The sequence below is a fragment of the Lepidochelys kempii genome, chromosome 7, assembly GCF_965140265.1.
Source record: "Lepidochelys kempii isolate rLepKem1 chromosome 7, rLepKem1.hap2, whole genome shotgun sequence".
NCBI classification, from domain to species: Eukaryota; Metazoa; Chordata; order Testudines; family Cheloniidae; genus Lepidochelys; species Lepidochelys kempii.
The window spans coordinates 1997521-2015663 of record NC_133262.1 but is presented as its reverse complement, the minus strand read 5'-3'; the positions used below and the strand labels follow the sequence as shown (position 1 = coordinate 2015663).

Here is an 18143-nt window from a genome sequence, read left to right as displayed (position 1 = left end):
AGTATCCCAGTGGTGATTATTACTGTCCCCCCTTCTCTTCCATGCTGTAGAAGTCAAACATGAATGTGAATGGCCTAACCAGAATAAAAACTGGCAGAAAATGGCCAGTGAAAGTGAAAGGTTTTATACCCTTTGCTAGACTGTTTAGGTCACTCAGCATAGCCCTCATCACTGGAGACATTTATGAGGATGCATTCATAGTTGAATGTAACTCTTTTCTAGGCTCACTGCCACTACATCATTGTGAAAAACTTCATAGACACAGTGGAGAAACTTAAAAACGAGGCTGAAATCCAGAAGATTTTGAAACACCTTTGTGACCTTTTTGCATTACATGGTATCTTCTCAAACACGGGAGATTTCCTGCATGCTGGGTACATATCTGGGGATCAAATGGACATGGTGACTGCATCCTACCTGGACCTACTCGCTGTCATTCGGTAAGCTATGATAACATAAGAAAGTTAAACAGCAGCTTCCCCCCCATGTCCCACAAGAGGGGGGAAATTATGTTAAATAATTGTTAAGGATGGTTAAGTGTGTCACCATCACCAAGCCTGATGGGATGTCAGGTTTACATTTGTACACAAGGTCTATATGCAAGCTTTATTTTTACAGTTACACAGATTTAAACCCTTAGAGGTCTGAAGGAAAAAAAAAAGTTCTCAGGATTTCATAAATTGCCCGCTTTTAAATATCTTATTTTTTATAATTAAAACGTTACTACCAATTAAAGGAAATGTCTCAGGTACTTTAAACTCAGCATTTCAGTTTAAAAAGAGTTGCATGCACATAAGACTTTTCTCACACACACAACAGTCAATGTGGCATTGGGCTACTGCATGAGAAGCACAAAATAAAATAAAAATTAAACCAACTACAGGTGACAGTGCAAAATGTAATTCATTGACTTCATGACCGGGATATCACATAGGAAGATTTGGATGACCTTGTAAACTGGAGTAATAGTAATAGGATGAAATTTAATTGTGAAAAGTGCAAGGTCATGCATTTAGGGATTAATAACAAGAATTTTAGTTATAAGCTGGGGACACATCAATTAGAAGTAACGGAGGAGAAGGACCTTGGAGTATTGGTTGATCATAGGATGACTATGAGCCGCCAATGTGATATGGCCATGAAAAAAGCTAATGCAGCCTTGGGATGCATCAGGCGAGGTATTTCCAGTAGAGATAAAGAGGGTTTAGTACCGTTATACAAGGCACTGGTGAGACCTCACCTGGAATGCTGTGTGCAGTTCTGGTCTCCCATGTTTAAGAAGGATGAATTCAAACTGGAACAGGTACAGAGAAGGGCTATTAAGATGATCCGAGGAATGGAAAACCTGTCTTATGAAAGGAGACTCAAGGAGCTTGGCTTGTTTAGCCTAACTAAAAGAAGGCTGAGGGGAGATATGATTGCTCTCTGTAAATATATCAGAGGGATAAATACCGGTGAGGGAAAGGAATTATTTAAGCTCAGTACGAATGTGGACACAATAACAAATGGATATAAACTGGTCATTGGGAAGTTTAGACTTGATATTAGATGAAGGTTTCCAACCATCAGAGGAGTGAACTTTTGGAATAGCCTTCCAAGGGAAGCAGTGGGGGCAAAAGACCTATCTGGCTTTAAGATTAAACTCGATAAGTTTATGGAGGAGATGGTATGATGGGATAACATGATTTTGGTAATTAATTGATCTTTAAATATTCATGATAAATAGGCCCAATGGCCTGTGATGGGATGTTAGATGGGGTGGGATCTGAGTTACTACAAAAAATTCTTTTCTGGGTATCTAGCTGGTGAATCTTGCCCATATGCTCAGGGTTTAGCTGATCGCCATATTTGGGGTCGGGAAGGAATTTTCCTCCAGGGCAGATTGGCAGAGGCCCTGTAGGTTTTTCGCCTTCCTCTGTAGCATGGGGCATGGGTCACTTGCTGGAGGATTCTCTGCTCCTTGAAGTCTTTAAACCACGATTTGAGGACTTCAATAGCTCAGACATAGGTGAGAGGTTTTTTGCAGGAGTGGGTGGGTGAGATTCTATGGCCTGCGTTGTGCAGGAGGTCAGACTAGATGATCATAATGGTCCCTTCTGACCTTAATATCTATAAATCTATGAAAAGTTAGATTATTATAATTGCAACCATTTCTAAAATCTAAGAGGTTATTAGCAACACAAGCAAGAATTTTTTATGTACAATTTTACCCTGACTGTGGCTTTAAATTATTCCACCATTTAGAGAAAAACGATTTAAACTAGGAAGTTAAATAGCAACCATGCAGAGTGTCTTGTAGCTTTTAAACATCCAGTAGTACATGCTAACCCTATAAATGAAATAACCCTTCACACACTGAATGCTTTCTGCCATTTTACAAGATTTCTTAGTTTGTTTCAAAGTCATGTTTGGATATAATCAGAAAAGATTAAAAGTTTTTCAGCCATGACCTTTAAACAAAAACAGAATTAGCCACTGAGTCATTTCTCAGATAGCATAGTAAATTAATCCCTTACAACGTTTAAAAAGCTGTTTTCACATAGGATTTACTTTCCATAATACAGCACAGCAATTTAGATATTCAGTTTCATTGGGACTTTAGACTAAGTTGTTGACCAAGTGAGGTAACTGGGATTTTGCACACACTAGTAAGAGTACACCCTACACGGTGGACTAGAAAATCACAATTGAGGCACACACATTTTTATTAGAATTTCTAAACCAGGATTCAAAAGGTAGCAAACCTAAACCGAATTTTCAGAAGACCTTAGCCCATGGAACTCATAGTCAAAGATACTGCTGAGGTCAAGAATTTAACAGGACTCAAGAAAGGAGTGCCCATTTCTATGGGATAATGAAAACATGCATGGAGTCAATATTTAGGATTAAAATGAAAACAACCAAGAGTCTGAAAGGGATACAAACACTCCAGCTTTGGGACATGAGACAATCTCATTGACAGGGGCTCGGAAGAAACTTCCCATATAAGCGGGTTGTGACAGGTTTCCCTCAGGGTGCCCCTGGAGGTCGGGTACCACTGAGCCCACCTGACACACCAGAGTGGGCTCCCTTTAACTAACTGTACTGCTGTGACAAGCTGCAGACCCACTCCCAGTCTCGCTCTTTCACCAGCATACATAGAGGTAGGGACACATCCAGCTGTTGTAACATGCAAACAGGCTTTCTGACTAGCCCCTGCATGGGATGGCTTCAGCTAAGGAACTGCCCAGATACTCAAGTGAACCCCCCACCCCACCCCCACAGCGCAAACCCAAAATACACCATCTTGCGCTGGACAGAGAACTGTACAGCGTAAGCTCATGAAATTCACTCCCTCCGTCAATGTGGAGAGAGATATGCAACAGCTTCCCCCCCCCGCCCCGTTATGAATTCCCCAGACTGGGTTAAGACAAAACAAAACAAGTTTATTAACTACAAAAGGTAGATTTTATGTGATTATAAGGGATAGCAAACAGATCAAAGTAGATTATGTAGCAAATGAAACAAACACGCAAGCTAAGGTTAATATACTAAAGAAACTGGTTAAAACTAGCAAATTCTCACCCTAAATGTTGTTTTAGGCAGATTGCAGAGGTTCTTGAAGGCCAGCTGCTCTTGCTTGCAGCTTAAAACTCCAGGTGTTTCTTCCACAGGCCAGAGACCTTCTAGCTTGGGTTCAGTCCTTTCTTCCCCTGTTCAGTCTTAGGTGTTTTTTTTCACAGTCAACTTTTGTAGGGAGACAGTGAAGAACGAACCACATTGAGGTCACTCCCCTGCCTTAAATAGCTTTTGCATATAGCAAAACTTAGTTTCTAAACTTAGTTCCCACGCCAGTCAGTGAAAAAACACTGGTATTCCAAGATGGATTCCAGTACCAGGTGACCCTGCAGCCACAACTCAAAGGCTGGTTGTAACATCCTCAGGAAGACTTCCCAGGAAGGTGGGAGACTACCATCTTCTAAGACCTATTGTTCTTCCTAATGGTCCTTTCCAGCCAGCAATCTAGACTGATTGCATTCTGTCTAGTGCGCATTCCCCAGGTGTACGCACATTTGTAATAGCTGCACAGACAATATTCCTAACTTCAGATACAAAAATGATACAAGCATGCAAATAGGATCATATTCAGTAAATCATAACCTTTCCAATGGTATCTCACATGACCCATCTTGCTTAAAATACATCTTAGTTATGTAATAATCACATCATAACAATATTTCTATGAAAAATATGGGGATGTAGCGTCACACAGGTTATTTCAGAACTACCTAGTACAGCATTTCCTGCAGCTGGTACTGGCTATTGTCAGAGGCCAAGATCCAGCAAAGTATTTAAGCACCTCATCACTAGTCACTACTCAGGTGCTTAAAGTCAAGCATATACGTAAATGCTTCTCTGAATCGGGGCCAGAGCTAGGATACTGGATGAGCCATTCGATATATTACGTTTATCTCAATATACTGAAAGCTCTGTGTCCCTGAGGAAGTCTTAACATGTGTAGATTTACAGACATTTTGAAACCAACACGGTATTTGACCCATTGCTTAGTTCTTTGTTTATATGATGACATTATCCATCGCTTGTTGAGACCCTATTTTTTAAGCAGCTTTTCTAACAAGTAAATATAATTTGGAGGCATATTATTGTAATTCCACTTTAATTTCCTCCATTTATTTTTCAAAGGCACTAAAACCAGAACTTCATCATTTTGTGAGGGAAATAAACATTGTCATTTTAAAATATAAATCCTCTTATCAAATTTTTTTTTCCAATTAGTAATGCTGTTTAAAAGCTTTGTAAAATGAAATCTCTTAGATAACTATTTTACCAGTGGCAGCAGTATCAAGCAGTGAATTCCTAATACAATTATTAAGATTTGCATTTCATTAAAATGACAGTGTCACGGCTTTTAATTGTGTGGGGGCAAGATGCGATTGCCATGTAAAATACCATCTAGAAGTGAAAAATACCCCTGTGCTGAGGGCCAGCACAAGTCTGGGAACCACTTAAGCCCATCAGGCCACCTTAAGGCACAAGCTGCAGGGCCTGCTGCTTAAGTGCATCGCATAAGATTCAATCCTGAGTCAGGGACCAATCCACGGAGGTGCCAAGCACCTTCAACTGCCATTGACCCCAACGGGAGAAGAGAAGGCTCGGCACAATGGACAATCTGCCTCTCACAAATTAAGGTATATTGGCCGATAATCTCTCCCCAAAACCAGGAACATTAGTTCCTAAATCACCAGGTTTTTTCACACTACAGTAAATACCCAACAGCAAATATGAAATTGTTTCCCCCCATTCGGCCCCTGCAAAGCGGTAAGGATTTCGTTAACCCTGCAGTGAGTGCGGTCCATTTGCTTCCCTAGGAATGATGCCGTGCCACTAGCGGATGCTTTCGACTTCACTGATGAAAGTTTAAATTCTGCACTTGGCTGTTATGACGGACATATCTACCAACGGCTTTACGAGTGGGCTCAAAAATCCCCAACCAACCAACAGGTAAGGACAGTGGGCTACAAACTGCCGGCACCTACACATTAGCTTAGGCACACATTATTTAGACATATAACATTAAAGGCTGAAAAATGGAAAACAGCCAGGAGAAAGCAAGTGGACTGACAGGTTGGAATTTTGAGGCCAGAAGCTAAAAACAACAGTAAAGGAGGACTTGTGGCACCTTAGAGACTAACCAATTTATTAGAGCATACAGCTCACGAAAGCTTATGCTCTAATAAATTGGTTAGTCTCTAAGGTGCCACAAGTCCTCCTTTTCTTTTTGCGAATACAGACTAACACGGCTGTTACTCTGAAACCTAAAAACAACAGTGTGTTCCTTGGAACGGAGTATTGACTTGTGCCCATTACATGCACGGCTCAGAATCTGAGAGTTTAATGACTGAGGCTCTGCTCGAGCAATCGACTCCATGTGGATGGATCTGTACTGACATCAGTTGGGCACTGCACAGCCACACGTCCGTCTATAAAGAGCTGCTCAAGCAGGACGTCAGAGCCACGTCTGCCCTTGTTCCATGTGCAGAACAACCAGTAAGAAGCATGGTTTGGTTCTGGTGCAGTAATCGGAACCTTATAAGTTTAGACCTGCATGTGCACTGGTTGTTCAGTGAATTCAACGTTCGCAGAAGGCATTGGCCTGACACTGCTAGAGCCTGAAATCCAGTTTAAGCACATAATAGGTACAGCATAGTAACGCCACTGCATGATTCTCCATACTACTGTGCCAGTCTGCCACTGCCCTTTTCTGAAGGAAATGCCCTGTAAGTGGGGACCGGGTTTGGCCAGGCCCTTTCGTTCCTTGGCAGTCTCAGCAGAGGCCTACTAGTACCATTTAAAAAGGTGTCTTGTCATGAGCCCTGCTGCAACAAGACCACCCTAAAAGCCATCAGATGGTCTTTCAGTCACCGGTGACCAGGACCGGATCTGAACAGGCAATCTAGAGGTCCGGGGCTCTATCTCCTATTACAGTAGCCAGAGCTGTCCAGCCCTCTGGCTGGAACATTATTTTTTATTTATAGCTCTGAACTACCACTGTGAAAAGGCAAACAACATGCACAAAATCTATATATGTACAATTTAACACCATGGAAAGATATGATAGTTACACACTCTGTATTAACAGGCTGCATATTCACGGGTACTTTTATCACTACTTATCAATAAGTATGTTTATGTTTAAGCAGTAGAGGGTATAAGTTTTAAACAAGGTAACCTCCCTCTTCCCCCACCCACACACTGTATTCTTAGCACACTGCCTTCATTTCTAACATCACATTAACGGTGAGTTAACATCACTGTTCATGCTACATTGGGGTTTCTTTTTTAATTTAAAAACACAGCTCACCTACTTAAACAAGATTTTACCTTAGTACTTTTCCCAGCAAACCAGGTACCACTAGTTTACAAAGAATGCACAATTTGAAGTTTGCCTTTGGTGAATATTCAAGTTAAAAATGTGCCTTCCAAAATTAAATGCTTTGCATCCTCATTTTGATGAGCAGCACTGCATATTAACAATGTTGGGGGATCCCAGGTACCGGGTTGGGGGGCATTACACACTACTGTAGCATATTTTTTAAAAATTACACTTCAAAGATCATTCTGAGTTATTGAGAAATCATTGTTTCTCCTTAGTCACTGCTGATACCTTCCTATATGCTCCCTCTTCCACAGGTGAGCCGGGCCTATGCAAGGTACCTGAAACCACTTTTTCAGAGTGCTCCGTCAAAACTATAAAGATCAACAGCTGCTTGGGACACAGACAACATCTTCTTTGGTTCCATGTATGGTGCACTAGTTAGCACCCTGCCAGTGTTTTATAAATAATCATAAAGAGTAACACAGAACAGTTCACTATATTGTCTGCAAAGATCAACTGGAATTCTTAGTCATTTACATTTAAGAATGGAAGAAAGCCAAACAGGTTTCAGCTATGTCTGTGGTTATACTCCTTATTCCATTAGGAACTTACCTATTTTATTTTATTTTTTTTAAATATGTTCACAGTAGCTGCATAAGCTGCCATATTTAGCAGTCCGATTCTCAATGTTTTATTACATTCAGGTTAAAAATAATTACTTTCTTGCTGCCTGGGACATAAGTTTGTTGAGCCCATAAAATGCATTGCACAGAATCAAGGAACTTAAGTTAACAAAAGTAATGTAAAGTCACAGCCATAGGTTCTGAAACCAGCTGCTTAGATTAAAAGTGCTGTTAAAATGTAAGCTCTTTGGGACAGGGGACAGAATTCCTCCTTGTATCTTATTGAGCAGTGAGCACTATCTGCACTTAAATAACCAATCAAAACTCACACAGTATGTGCCAGCTTCAACTTGTGAAAATTATCTATTATGATGAAAGTTGCCGATATCCTTTCTGTAAACTTCAGCCTCCAACAGGGGTGTGTGATTTAGGGTTTGCTTATTAAATGGGTCTGTGGTTATCAAGTAAAAAGAACAGATATCTTCTATTCGGGGATTAAACCAAGCATTACACATTGCAAATAAATGAAGAAATGTTGTGAACTATTTATTTCACGATTTTCTTGTACTGTTGCAAACAAACTATTTTACAGGGATCATATATTGGGGTTTGCCTGGCAAGAAACAGAAACTGTTTGCTGAAGCTTCCTCAGTTCACCCTAAGAGCAGCCTTTTCCTATCTGAATAAAATAAAAATCACTTCATGCTAACAAACAAAACAAAAAAAACCCATCCCCTAAGCACCAATAAAAAGGGAGGTGAAGATAGGACCAAAGAAAAACATGGCACTGAGAAAGGTCTCCATGGTCAGAGAATTGTGAATGAGCCAAGCTGAATAAGAAGTGCATACCCACTGCCAAGTCCATGAACTCTAAGGGTATATTTACACTGCAATAAAACACCTGTAACTTCCCCATGTCAGCTGACTCGGGTTTGTGGGGCTATAAGACTGCAGCGTAGACGTTCAGGCTCAGTCTGCAGCCTGGGCTCCCTCCCTTTGCAGTATCACAGAGCCCAAGTATGGACATCTACACTGCAATTTTGTAGCCCCGCAGCCCGAGCCCTGTGAGACAGCTGACATGGACCAGCTGTTTGTGTTTTATTGCAGTGTAGACATACCGTAAGCCCAACCAAAAAGTTGCTAAAGTGGTAGCCCAGGCTGCAAAGCCCAGGCTCTCTCTGACCATACTCGGGAAGCTGGGGTCCATACTGGCCAGATCAGTTAGACCAGGTAAATAGGAAGTTTATATATCTAGAGATGATCGTGAATTATTTAAGGCAGACAGAAACATTACAACCTAGAAAGAGGAGTAAGCAGAATTGCACTGGCCTAGTCACTCAAAGCAGAAACCAAGTTTATTTATTTCAGTGTCTTCTAACTTTGATTCCTGTTTGTTAGTATCTTTTATGCATAATTCTACAGAATGCATAAAAGAGGCAGGAGCACTGTCTAGAGAATTGGGAGATAAGAATGCGGAGCCAGAGTCCCATCCACTTCAACAAAAGCAGCCCTGTGCAGGGTGATGAGAGCTCTGAGACGTGCTGGCAATTGATTTGATGAATATTTTGAAACTGGATAATGTTTCCCACCAGGTTATAGTTATTCAGACTCTAGATGTACCCTGGATTAGCATCCTTTAACTAGCATTAGTCATTTCCAACTTCCCATTAGTCAAAATGTATAACTTCTCCTCTTAATTTTCAATTTGGAAATTATCCCTATGGAAATATGATGATACAAGGTCCACTAAATTGAATGTTAAGAGTGAGCTAATATTCCTATGCACCAGAATATGGAAAGTAGTAGCCTGTCCAGTTTCACTTTCCTGTATTGATATACCTTACTCTCCCCTTTTTCCTAGAATAAAAAAGGAGAGGAGAAGACAAAAAATACAAGCTTTATTTCGATATTTGACATTTTTATTAGCTTCTTGCTGGCAGGCATTACACTTGGGAATAATATTGCACCAGGCATTAAAAGTATGAATTCTACCACAGGGATATTTTGCATTCAGAATCCAGTATAAATATTTCTAATAACATTTTCATGGCTACAGATATTTGGTTGCTTGATTTATATGCATAGAAAAACAGTTGTCATAACTGTAAAAAGCCATACTTAACAAGTACTTTAGAAGGGTAGGATTTGTTTTCCTAAAATATTACAATACTGTTTATTGATTTAGAAACTAGGTTAGTTTACATGATGCTAGCCTTTCCCCCATCTGCATCTTAAATCCTGTTTGTTCTTTACTCTGAGTGTTTTAGCATTAAATGGATTAGAGACCATTTAAATAGGTGAAGTTAGCACTTTAGGTTGAAAAAGCTGACATAAAATGTCCTACCATACTGATATTTAAGACCCCCTCTTTAAAAAAAAAAAAGAAGTGTCTTAACGGTGTGAACAGGCACATGCATATCTTTTTCTGGACAAGACAAAAAACGGATTTGCTAGAGCATGTAACTTCTCCAGTCCTTAATGGTTATTAATAGTCTCATAAAAAAGCCCATGCTGTTGCTTTAGTCAAAACCAGATTCTTCTCAGGTATGCTGTTCCAGGAAGTTGTGTGTAACCACTGAAATGACATCTGTGGAGTCATACATCAGTCATCCGTTTTCCGAGCCAGTCTACAGAAAGTCCAGTTGTGCTCCACTGTATTTTCATTGGCCCGCTCGCTCATATGGTGAACTCTTGTATTTCTGATAGAGAAACCTTGTTTTGTAATGTACTCCATCAGATGGACTCTGAGGGAAACTTCCTGGTGGTAATCACATGGCCCAAAAGTAAAGGAAACTTGGCAGTCTCTTGTGTCCATCATGTGCTTATTCCACTTGGTAAAGTGGTTTGAAATGCCTTCCAGTAATGAATGGACCTTAGTTGTGATGGTTAACTGTGTTATGATTACTGCCACTGGATTGGAGTATTTGGAAAGTTTCCGTGTGCTGGACAGCTCCACTACTTCCTCAAAGGTATCCACAGGATACAAAGGCTTGGGGTCATTAAGACACTGGATTAGGGGTTCAATTTGATAAAAATCTGCTTCTTTTCGAAGCAAGTCAAATTCCTTGAAGTCCAGTGGCAAAGTCAACTCTGAAGTCCTTAAAAAGTTAAGAACATACCGGAAAAGTGGTCCATCTCGGTCAATGAAGTAATTGCCCTGAGAGTCCCTGGCAGTGGGGAAGTCTCCCCCGAACATGGCCCCAAGCATTGAATCGGGATATCTCGTTAGAGTGGTGAGGGATGTTGTATACAAGTGTCCACCCACATTTATTGTGACTGGATCAGTCATCTAGAAAGAAAGAAATTCCAGAGTTTATCAAACTACCACAAGAGATTTCTTATCACCAACACATGGCAGTTGCTGTGAGAAAGCTGCTGGCTCTAGAAAGAATTGCAATTGTTCAGCTTGAAACCTACCAATGGTGTTATACAGGAATAAATTCAAGAAACCTAGCCATAATCCACACCCGGCAACTTAGAAAGCATATTTTCAAAGTGCTTTACAAGTATTAACTAAAGCCCAGAGCTCACTGTCACATAACTATTTCATCTTCTGCAAAGTAAATATTTTCTCCATTTTTACAGATGAAGAGACTGATGCACAGCGTAAGTGATTTCCCGAAGGTACGAGTCAGAATTCCACCTCTGGCTCCTTGCCGTCACAATATCCCTTTTACTCGAGAAGGAACTAGTTTAGCAGGTACAAAACCTCTTTCCAGAAAAAATGAAAGGATGTAATGTAATTTTAGATCTAGGACCAAGAGCTTCCATTCAAAGGTGCAGCTAGGGGACATCATAAAGAAAACTCTATCACGCAAACAGTACTGCTGTGTAGAGGAGGGGCCAGAGCCGTAGAGCTAGCCTGCAGCTACAGCAGCCAGATCGCACGGAAAAAGGAAGGGGAGAAAAAGGATAGGGCACGATCCTGGGCACTGACTCTGACAATGAGGGCAGAGGGCCAGCCAGATAGGCAGACAGACAGAAGGGAACGGGATGTTTAGAGAAAGAAGAGAGAAGGAAAAATAAGAGGTGTGTGTCTAGTTTTGTGATGAAAGATGAAGTTTAAGAAGCAAGAATATTTTTCCAAATAAAATGACAGCAAAGTAATTAAAGGAGCAGGCAGGGAGAACATATTTTTTTCAACTTTGTATACCAGAAAGGTGGCTTTCGAGCCCAGTGTCAAATTGTATCTTTTTAGGAGCAATATAGCCCTCTTCTTGCTGTTGTGTTCAATAATTACTACTACGTGGCTGAAGATTAAGAACATGAACTGTCCCAACACACAATATGAAATGAAACATTAAAAACAAACCTATCTGCTTATATTATTTTTACTAAATTCATTTTCTTCACTCAACATTAAACTCTGGGTCTATACACAAGGCCAAGAGATTCGACCTAAAAATCTGGAAAGCCCAATTCTATTTTTCAGCATGCACACATCTTTATATTGGATCACTTACCATATATCCCCAGTCTCCATTATCCATCTGTTCTGTTGTTTGATCTATGGCAGTCTGAGTTTAATTGAAGGCTGCTAGGAGGACACACAATTCACCTCCTATTTCCCCCTGCAGGTTGGGAAAAAAGCAAAAAGTAGCAGACTGTAAGTACTTACAAGAACAGAGCAGAATATTTCTAATCAAAGACAGACTTGTGCCATAAACCGGTCTCTTGCATTCAACTACAAAGCCACACTGGTACAGGTATCTAACAAAGGAGAACTTCCCTATCTGAACCTTCCAGCATATCCTTCACTGTTACTCAACAGACTGCTGTCTCTAGAAGCAACTGGTAATCACTTTGTAGGCTGTCGTAAGCAGTCCTGTTTTGTTAAACAATAAGTCTGTCTTTGAAGATGATTGAAACGGAGAAGACGACCACATATTTGACTTGGGCAAAAGAGACATGGTTTAATAAGTAGTCCCAGTTACATAAATCAGAAACTTATTTACCCACCTATCTGGCTGAAAGTCCATCTCAATAGGTGGGTAAATAAAATTTCTGATTTATGTAACTGGGACTACTTGTTAAACCATGTCTCTTTTGCCCAAGTGAAATATGTAGTCATCTTCTATATCTATAGGTACAAACACACACAGATATATAATTATAATTTCAATGGTATTAATCAGCCATTCTGCATAAAATTGTACAGAAACACAAACCCACGAGGCGTCACTGTGTTTAAAAAACAGTGAGAATCTCACTGGAGTTAATGCTTCATTAGAGGGGACTGCAACTTGGCTGCAAGAGTGTGAACCACAAAGTGTGAAATCAGAGCCCAAGCTGATTTCGCAGCTGCCATAGAAACTTGCAAAGCACTTTACTTTTCAATGCATTTTTATAAATGAATCAGAATACATTTTCAACAATACTCCAACAAGAATGGTTTGAAAACAAGTTTTAACAATAACTTTCTAAGAGATATCCTCAACAGCGTTCACTCACACAGCCAGGGAAATGACTGCCTCCACTCCAGGAATGATGGGTGAAAGCCTAGTGCCTTGAATTTGCATGAGATCCCTTCTGGCCTTAAAAAAAAAAAAAAAAAACTCTAATCTATAAGCAGTTTGGTACAAAAATAATCCTACTTATGAGAGCTTTTTAAAAACAAATACATACAGACATGTTTTACAAGCCCCGTTGTTAGCAAATAAGATCTGCTGCAGTATTCAGTCTCCTTACTGCACTCCAATTGACGATCACCCAGCAAATGAAATCACAAAGCTCTGGCTGAGACAAAACCCTACATTATTCTGTACCTCTTCCAACTCAGACCCAAAAAGAATCTGCTCTTCTCTTTACTCCCTAGCAAACAGGGGGTCCATATCACCCACTTCAGAAGAATGTGGAATCGTTCAATGCTTTCTGCTCAAAATAGGCGCAAAAGCAGAGCACAATGGCTCTCTCTCAAAAGGTCAGCAAGGCACGTGGAGAACTGTGATATAGCCACAGAACGCACTGCATCTCAGAATGAAAGAGCTTCAGAGTCCAATTCAGCACTGTGACGGTGCGGATTGGCGCCACACTGGTACAGCGGTGGTTAATCCTTCCCTCCTAGCGGAGGAAGCCATGCCCAGGCATGCTCCACCTGGAAGTCAGGTATAAAAGCCTGCAGAGCTGCTCAGTCATGGTGGATCACCAGAGGGGAAGGAGGCTTGTTGCTCTCTTCAGCAGAAAAGAGGCTTGCACCCTGAGACGCAAAGGCCAGACCCCCAGAATCTGAGAATATGGTAGGAAGTGACCCAGAGAGTTCTTAAAGGGGAACGGTGCTGAGACCGTTCAGGCCGGCGTGTTTTGGGAGGATCCCCACCGGACCACTGGTGAGGAGAACTCACCCCTTGCAGGGCCCTGGGTTGGGACCCAGTGGAATGGGTGGGCCTGGGTCCCCCTACCTGGGCCACCCTCCTTTGAGAGGAGCTGGCCCCACACAGTGAGTTATATGGACTCTGGCCACTAGGTGGCATTACCCCACTAGGGGAGAGGAATTAGGTTGACTCTGGCCATTGGGCTGCACTACCCTGGGGGTGCATTGTATGGACTCCGGCTGCTAGGCTGCACTACCCTAATCAGCAAGGGGAAGTAGATGGACCCAGGCCTTTGGGCCACCCTGTGCAAACTACAGAAGGGCTTGGAACACAGACTTGGGCGTAGAGAGACTGCTCCCTCCCTCCCTCCCCCCGACCAAAGTGGCTGACAAGATGCTAGCACTGCCATAGGCACCTCGTGCATATTATGAAACGCAACCCAGTTAAACAGGACGAATCACCTCGGCGCCCCGCGGTGACACAGTGCAGCGGCGAGCACCACAGGGCAGCGCAGTAGCAAACGAATGCTGATCTAAAAGGTGGGAACAACCTTAGAACACCAGCTTGACTGCCATATACTAGAATGCATTTTATCCACGGTAAAGGAATTAGTGGTCCAGAAGACAAGCCTTCACAGCTTTTATTTGCTGTTAAGAACCTTCAACCTGAGCACAAAGTGCAACACACAGCTGCATTACAACAGGGAGAAAGAGCGGGGAGGGTTTCTGATCAATTCCCCATTAACAACGCTGGAGAGGAGCAGCACTCAGACTCGTGGTAACAGTGAGCATCAAGGACAGCTGGCTACTTAAACTGCACAGCAAACAATGGGAAAAGAGATCTTCCTGTCTCCAAAGTAGGTGTGAAGCAGCACAAACATTTTAAAAAGGAAGAAGACAGTACACGCTCACCGACATAAGAGATTTTCTTTTTCAAATTTCCATTACGTAGCTGATGCCAGTCAACTGCAACCTTCCAAACCCTGGGAATTGATTAAATCAAGCAAAAGCTACCCTTTTGGGTGATCATAAAGGGAAAGAAATAGATTACGTATTCCTGTCTGTACCATGGTAAAAGGCTTCACTTGATCACAGCACTGCTATGTAACACCAGGGTGAATAATGTATGAAAGCAATTAGCTCAGACAAGCCCACATGTCAAATAAATAAATAAAGGGCATCCAATAAGCTACACTGATTTTGTGTAGTATTTGAAAGTCATTAGACATACAGAAATCTGCTTAGGCAAAGGTAATATTAAAGTGAGGAGCACATTAGAAATACTGAATAGCAGCACTAAAACTGCATCACATGGTAAGTTCAAATGCCAAGTGCCTCAGAAACAATTAACTTTCCTTATCAGAATTAGCCTGGAAGTTTCTAGGTTCCTCTTTTAGGCAGCTGTGTGTATACTGATTATTTATTCTGGTCAGGTACAACTCAAGCATCATGAATAGCTAGAGGCAGACTAGAATGGAGAGGGAAGCCTTTGACAGCTCTGCCTTTCAACCAATGCATTGAATTATTTTAGTTAAAGGGATTTACCTTAAAAGATTCTGTGGTTAACTTATCTACAACTAAAGAGAATGAATGCTCTCTCGGGGTTAAAATCAGAAAGCTAGCATAAGACTCCACTTAAGCCCTATTTAGCCCACAGCCATTTCCCCCACTCTTGTGCAGAATGTTGACCACATAATAAGCAATGGCAAAAAAAAAAAAAAACCAAACAAATAGTGGAAAGCAAGTGACTGATGACAAGTGGCCGTTTGATGAATGATCAGTGATCCCAGTATATCAAATCTGTGTGATCCCATTCATATCAGTGCAGCTTCTGTAAATGTTGTTTAATATTTCATGACTCTAGAGATCTATTATACTACCTTACTATTAGGCATAGCGCTTATTAGTCATTCGTCCCATTACTTCAATGGAGCTGGGGGGCAGGGAGGTAGAGACAGTGCAGGCTCAGAGTACAAATTATAATCAGAGCCATCTGAGCATTCTCATGTGTATCATCCACACTGTGGATGAAGGTTCAAGCCAGATTGGAAGAGATTTGACCCAGTGGGGTTCTCAAGTTTTCTCACAGTGTGGATCCCATTTTAGAAGAGAGTGTGCCCTGTTCCAACTTCACCCCAATAATACAATGTTAGGAAAGCGTTTCCTATCTTTCCCTGTCATTTATCAGCTAGACTAGAGGACAGCCAGCACCATGTGACCTGCCAGCTGTTTGCAGACCAACTGTCCACAGACAACTGCTTTGGAGCCTACAGCTTACTCATTTCTCTCCAACAAATCAACTAAAAGTCACTCCTAGTTCCAGTCTTTAACGGTTACTCCAGTATCAAAATATTAACCTTGGCTTTCTAGATCATTCCAGAATGTACAAACATCTTAAAGATGGTGGTTTAAAAATCAAAGGTTGCAAAGCTCGCACTCCCACTACACGGTTAAACACATTTTGCTATTCAAGCTGCTCCCAGAGAGCCACTTAAGATAGGTCACTGTCTTTGGCATTCAGACATATATAGATGAAACAAATGTCCTAGCTCCAAGTATAGATAGTTACATTTGTCCTGAATTGCTCTGCGCCTCAGCTGTGCACAGAGTTTGAGAGATAATATTTTCATAGAAAATGGATGGAAGAAATTTAAGGCAGTCACTTGAGTTAAAAAAAACCAAGCTGGCACAAGAAGTAGCTACATTTGCAAATACAATGGAAATGTAATCATAGCACAGCATTATTCTTAACTAAAATATTGATGACTTGACTTTTTCCTTAATTCAACCCCCTTCAAGGGTTGTAACAGCTGCTTTGCTTTACTCCACAATGAATCATGGTTTATACATTTCCAGAACCAATTTTTTTTCTAAAATAGGTTACAGACCATCAATATTTCTCTTTCTTGCTATTTATCTTTAAACAAGAAAACAAAATTCACACACAATAGGTGGTCTTAATGTTTTCATCTCTGCATGCTTAGTTGCTTTATTACAATTTACAGCACCCTCAACTCTTGACGGAGAGAGCTTTATCAAACATTTTTTGTCAAAAAAAAAACCCCACCCCACCCCCAAAGGCTGCATTCAGACCTTTTCTTTTAGCTACAAAATTTTCCATTTCAAAAAGGTGTGATTAGAGGGGCTCTGGGAACCAGTGGACAAACTGAACAGTAAAAAGTCACCAGGACCAGATGGGATTCTGAAGGAACTCAGACGTGAAACTGCAGAGGGGCTACCTGTCCTCTCCCTAACCCATCATTTAAATCAGCTCCTGCACCAGGTGGCTGGAGGGTATCGCTAATGCCACACCAATTTTTAAAAGAGGCCCCAGAGGCGATCCTGGCCATTACAGGCCAGTCAGCCGACCCCTTGCAACCGCAGTAAAGAACAGACTGATCAGACCCACGGGCGACCACGATCTGCTGGGGAAGAGGCCGCCTGGAGAGGGAAATCAGGCCTCCCCCGGGGGCGGGCAGCCTGCGAGAAGTAGCCACGGCTTCCCCCGGGGTCGCGGGGAGACCCGGGCTGCCCAGGGCCGCAGGCGGGAGCCCCCCCCAGGGTAAAACCGACACCCGGGCCCCGGCGCTTCTCCCGAGCTCTGCGACACAAGCCTCCCTGGGGCCGCCCCGCGCCGGGGACGGGACCCAGGCGTCCGGCCCCTCCCCCGCGCCGGGGACGGGACCCAGGCGTCCGGCCCCTCCCCCGCGCCGGGGACGGGACCCAGGCGTCCGGCCCCTCCCCCGCGCCGGGGACGGGACCCAGGCGTCCGGCCCCACTCACCGGCTGCGCTCGCGGCTCCCGGGCTGCGGAGAGGCCGGCGACCGCCGCGGGGACAACCGAGCGCGACCCCCGCGTTCCCGCCCCGCGCCCGGGCCCCGCCCCCCCGGCCCCGCCCCGCGCCCGGGCCCCGCCCCCGCTGCCGGCTCCCGTCGAAGCCGCCTCGCAGAGAGGCTGGTCCGCGAGCCCGGCTGTGCCAAGGCTGGCTCGCGGCGGGGGCGGGGGGGGGCGCGGAGAGCCCCTGGCCCAAAGTGCAAACGCGGCGTGTGATGGGGCCCGCCTCAAGCCCGGGGGCGCAGCAGCCGCCCCCGCCCCCTGGTGCCTGCCCCCTCCCCGGTGCAGCGATCCCTATACCGCCACTGGGTTTCTGCTAAACAGCCTCTGGCAAGGAGTTCCACAGGTTGACTGTGCCCTGTGTGGGGGAAGGCTCCCTTTGGATTGTTTTCAGCCTGCTGCCTGTTAATTTCATCGGGTGCCCCCTAGTTCCTGTGTTAGGAGAAGGAGTAAATAACACTTCCCTATTTCCTTTCTCCACACCAGGCATGATTGTATA

At 43.0% G+C, this 18143-nt stretch overlaps 2 protein-coding genes across 6 annotated transcripts in view; one reads left to right on the top strand and one right to left on the bottom strand.

Moving 5' to 3' along the window:
* ACOX2 (acyl-CoA oxidase 2) overlaps positions 1-8049 on the top strand; it is a 30893-nt gene extending 22844 nt beyond the window's left edge. For all 3 annotated transcript variants that reach the window (XM_073350895.1, XM_073350893.1, XM_073350894.1), the window contains 3 exons: positions 223-440; positions 5370-5502; positions 7192-8049. In XM_073350895.1, coding sequence (XP_073206996.1) covers positions 223-440; positions 5370-5502; positions 7192-7254 — 414 coding nt within the window. In that variant the 3' untranslated portion in view covers positions 7255-8049. The remainder of the gene's footprint in view (positions 1-222; positions 441-5369; positions 5503-7191) is intronic.
* Positions 8050-9397: 1348 nt separating this feature from the next.
* KCTD6 (potassium channel tetramerization domain containing 6) lies at positions 9398-17683 on the bottom strand. 3 transcript variants are annotated; one of them, XM_073350912.1, is made up of 4 exons: positions 17594-17683; positions 12952-13034; positions 11964-12071; positions 9398-10789 (listed from the first exon to the last, which is right to left on the bottom strand). In XM_073350912.1, the coding sequence occupies exons 3-4, from the start codon at positions 11988-11990 to the stop codon at positions 10103-10105; spliced, it is 714 nt and encodes a 237-aa protein (XP_073207013.1). In that variant the 5' UTR covers positions 11991-12071; positions 12952-13034; positions 17594-17683; the 3' UTR covers positions 9398-10102. The 3 variants fall into 3 exon arrangements, with proteins under 3 accessions (XP_073207013.1, XP_073207012.1, XP_073207010.1); XM_073350911.1 differs by lacking the exon at positions 17594-17683 and adding an exon at positions 14723-17563; XM_073350909.1 differs by lacking the exon at positions 12952-13034.
* Positions 17684-18143: the final 460 nt, after the last annotated feature.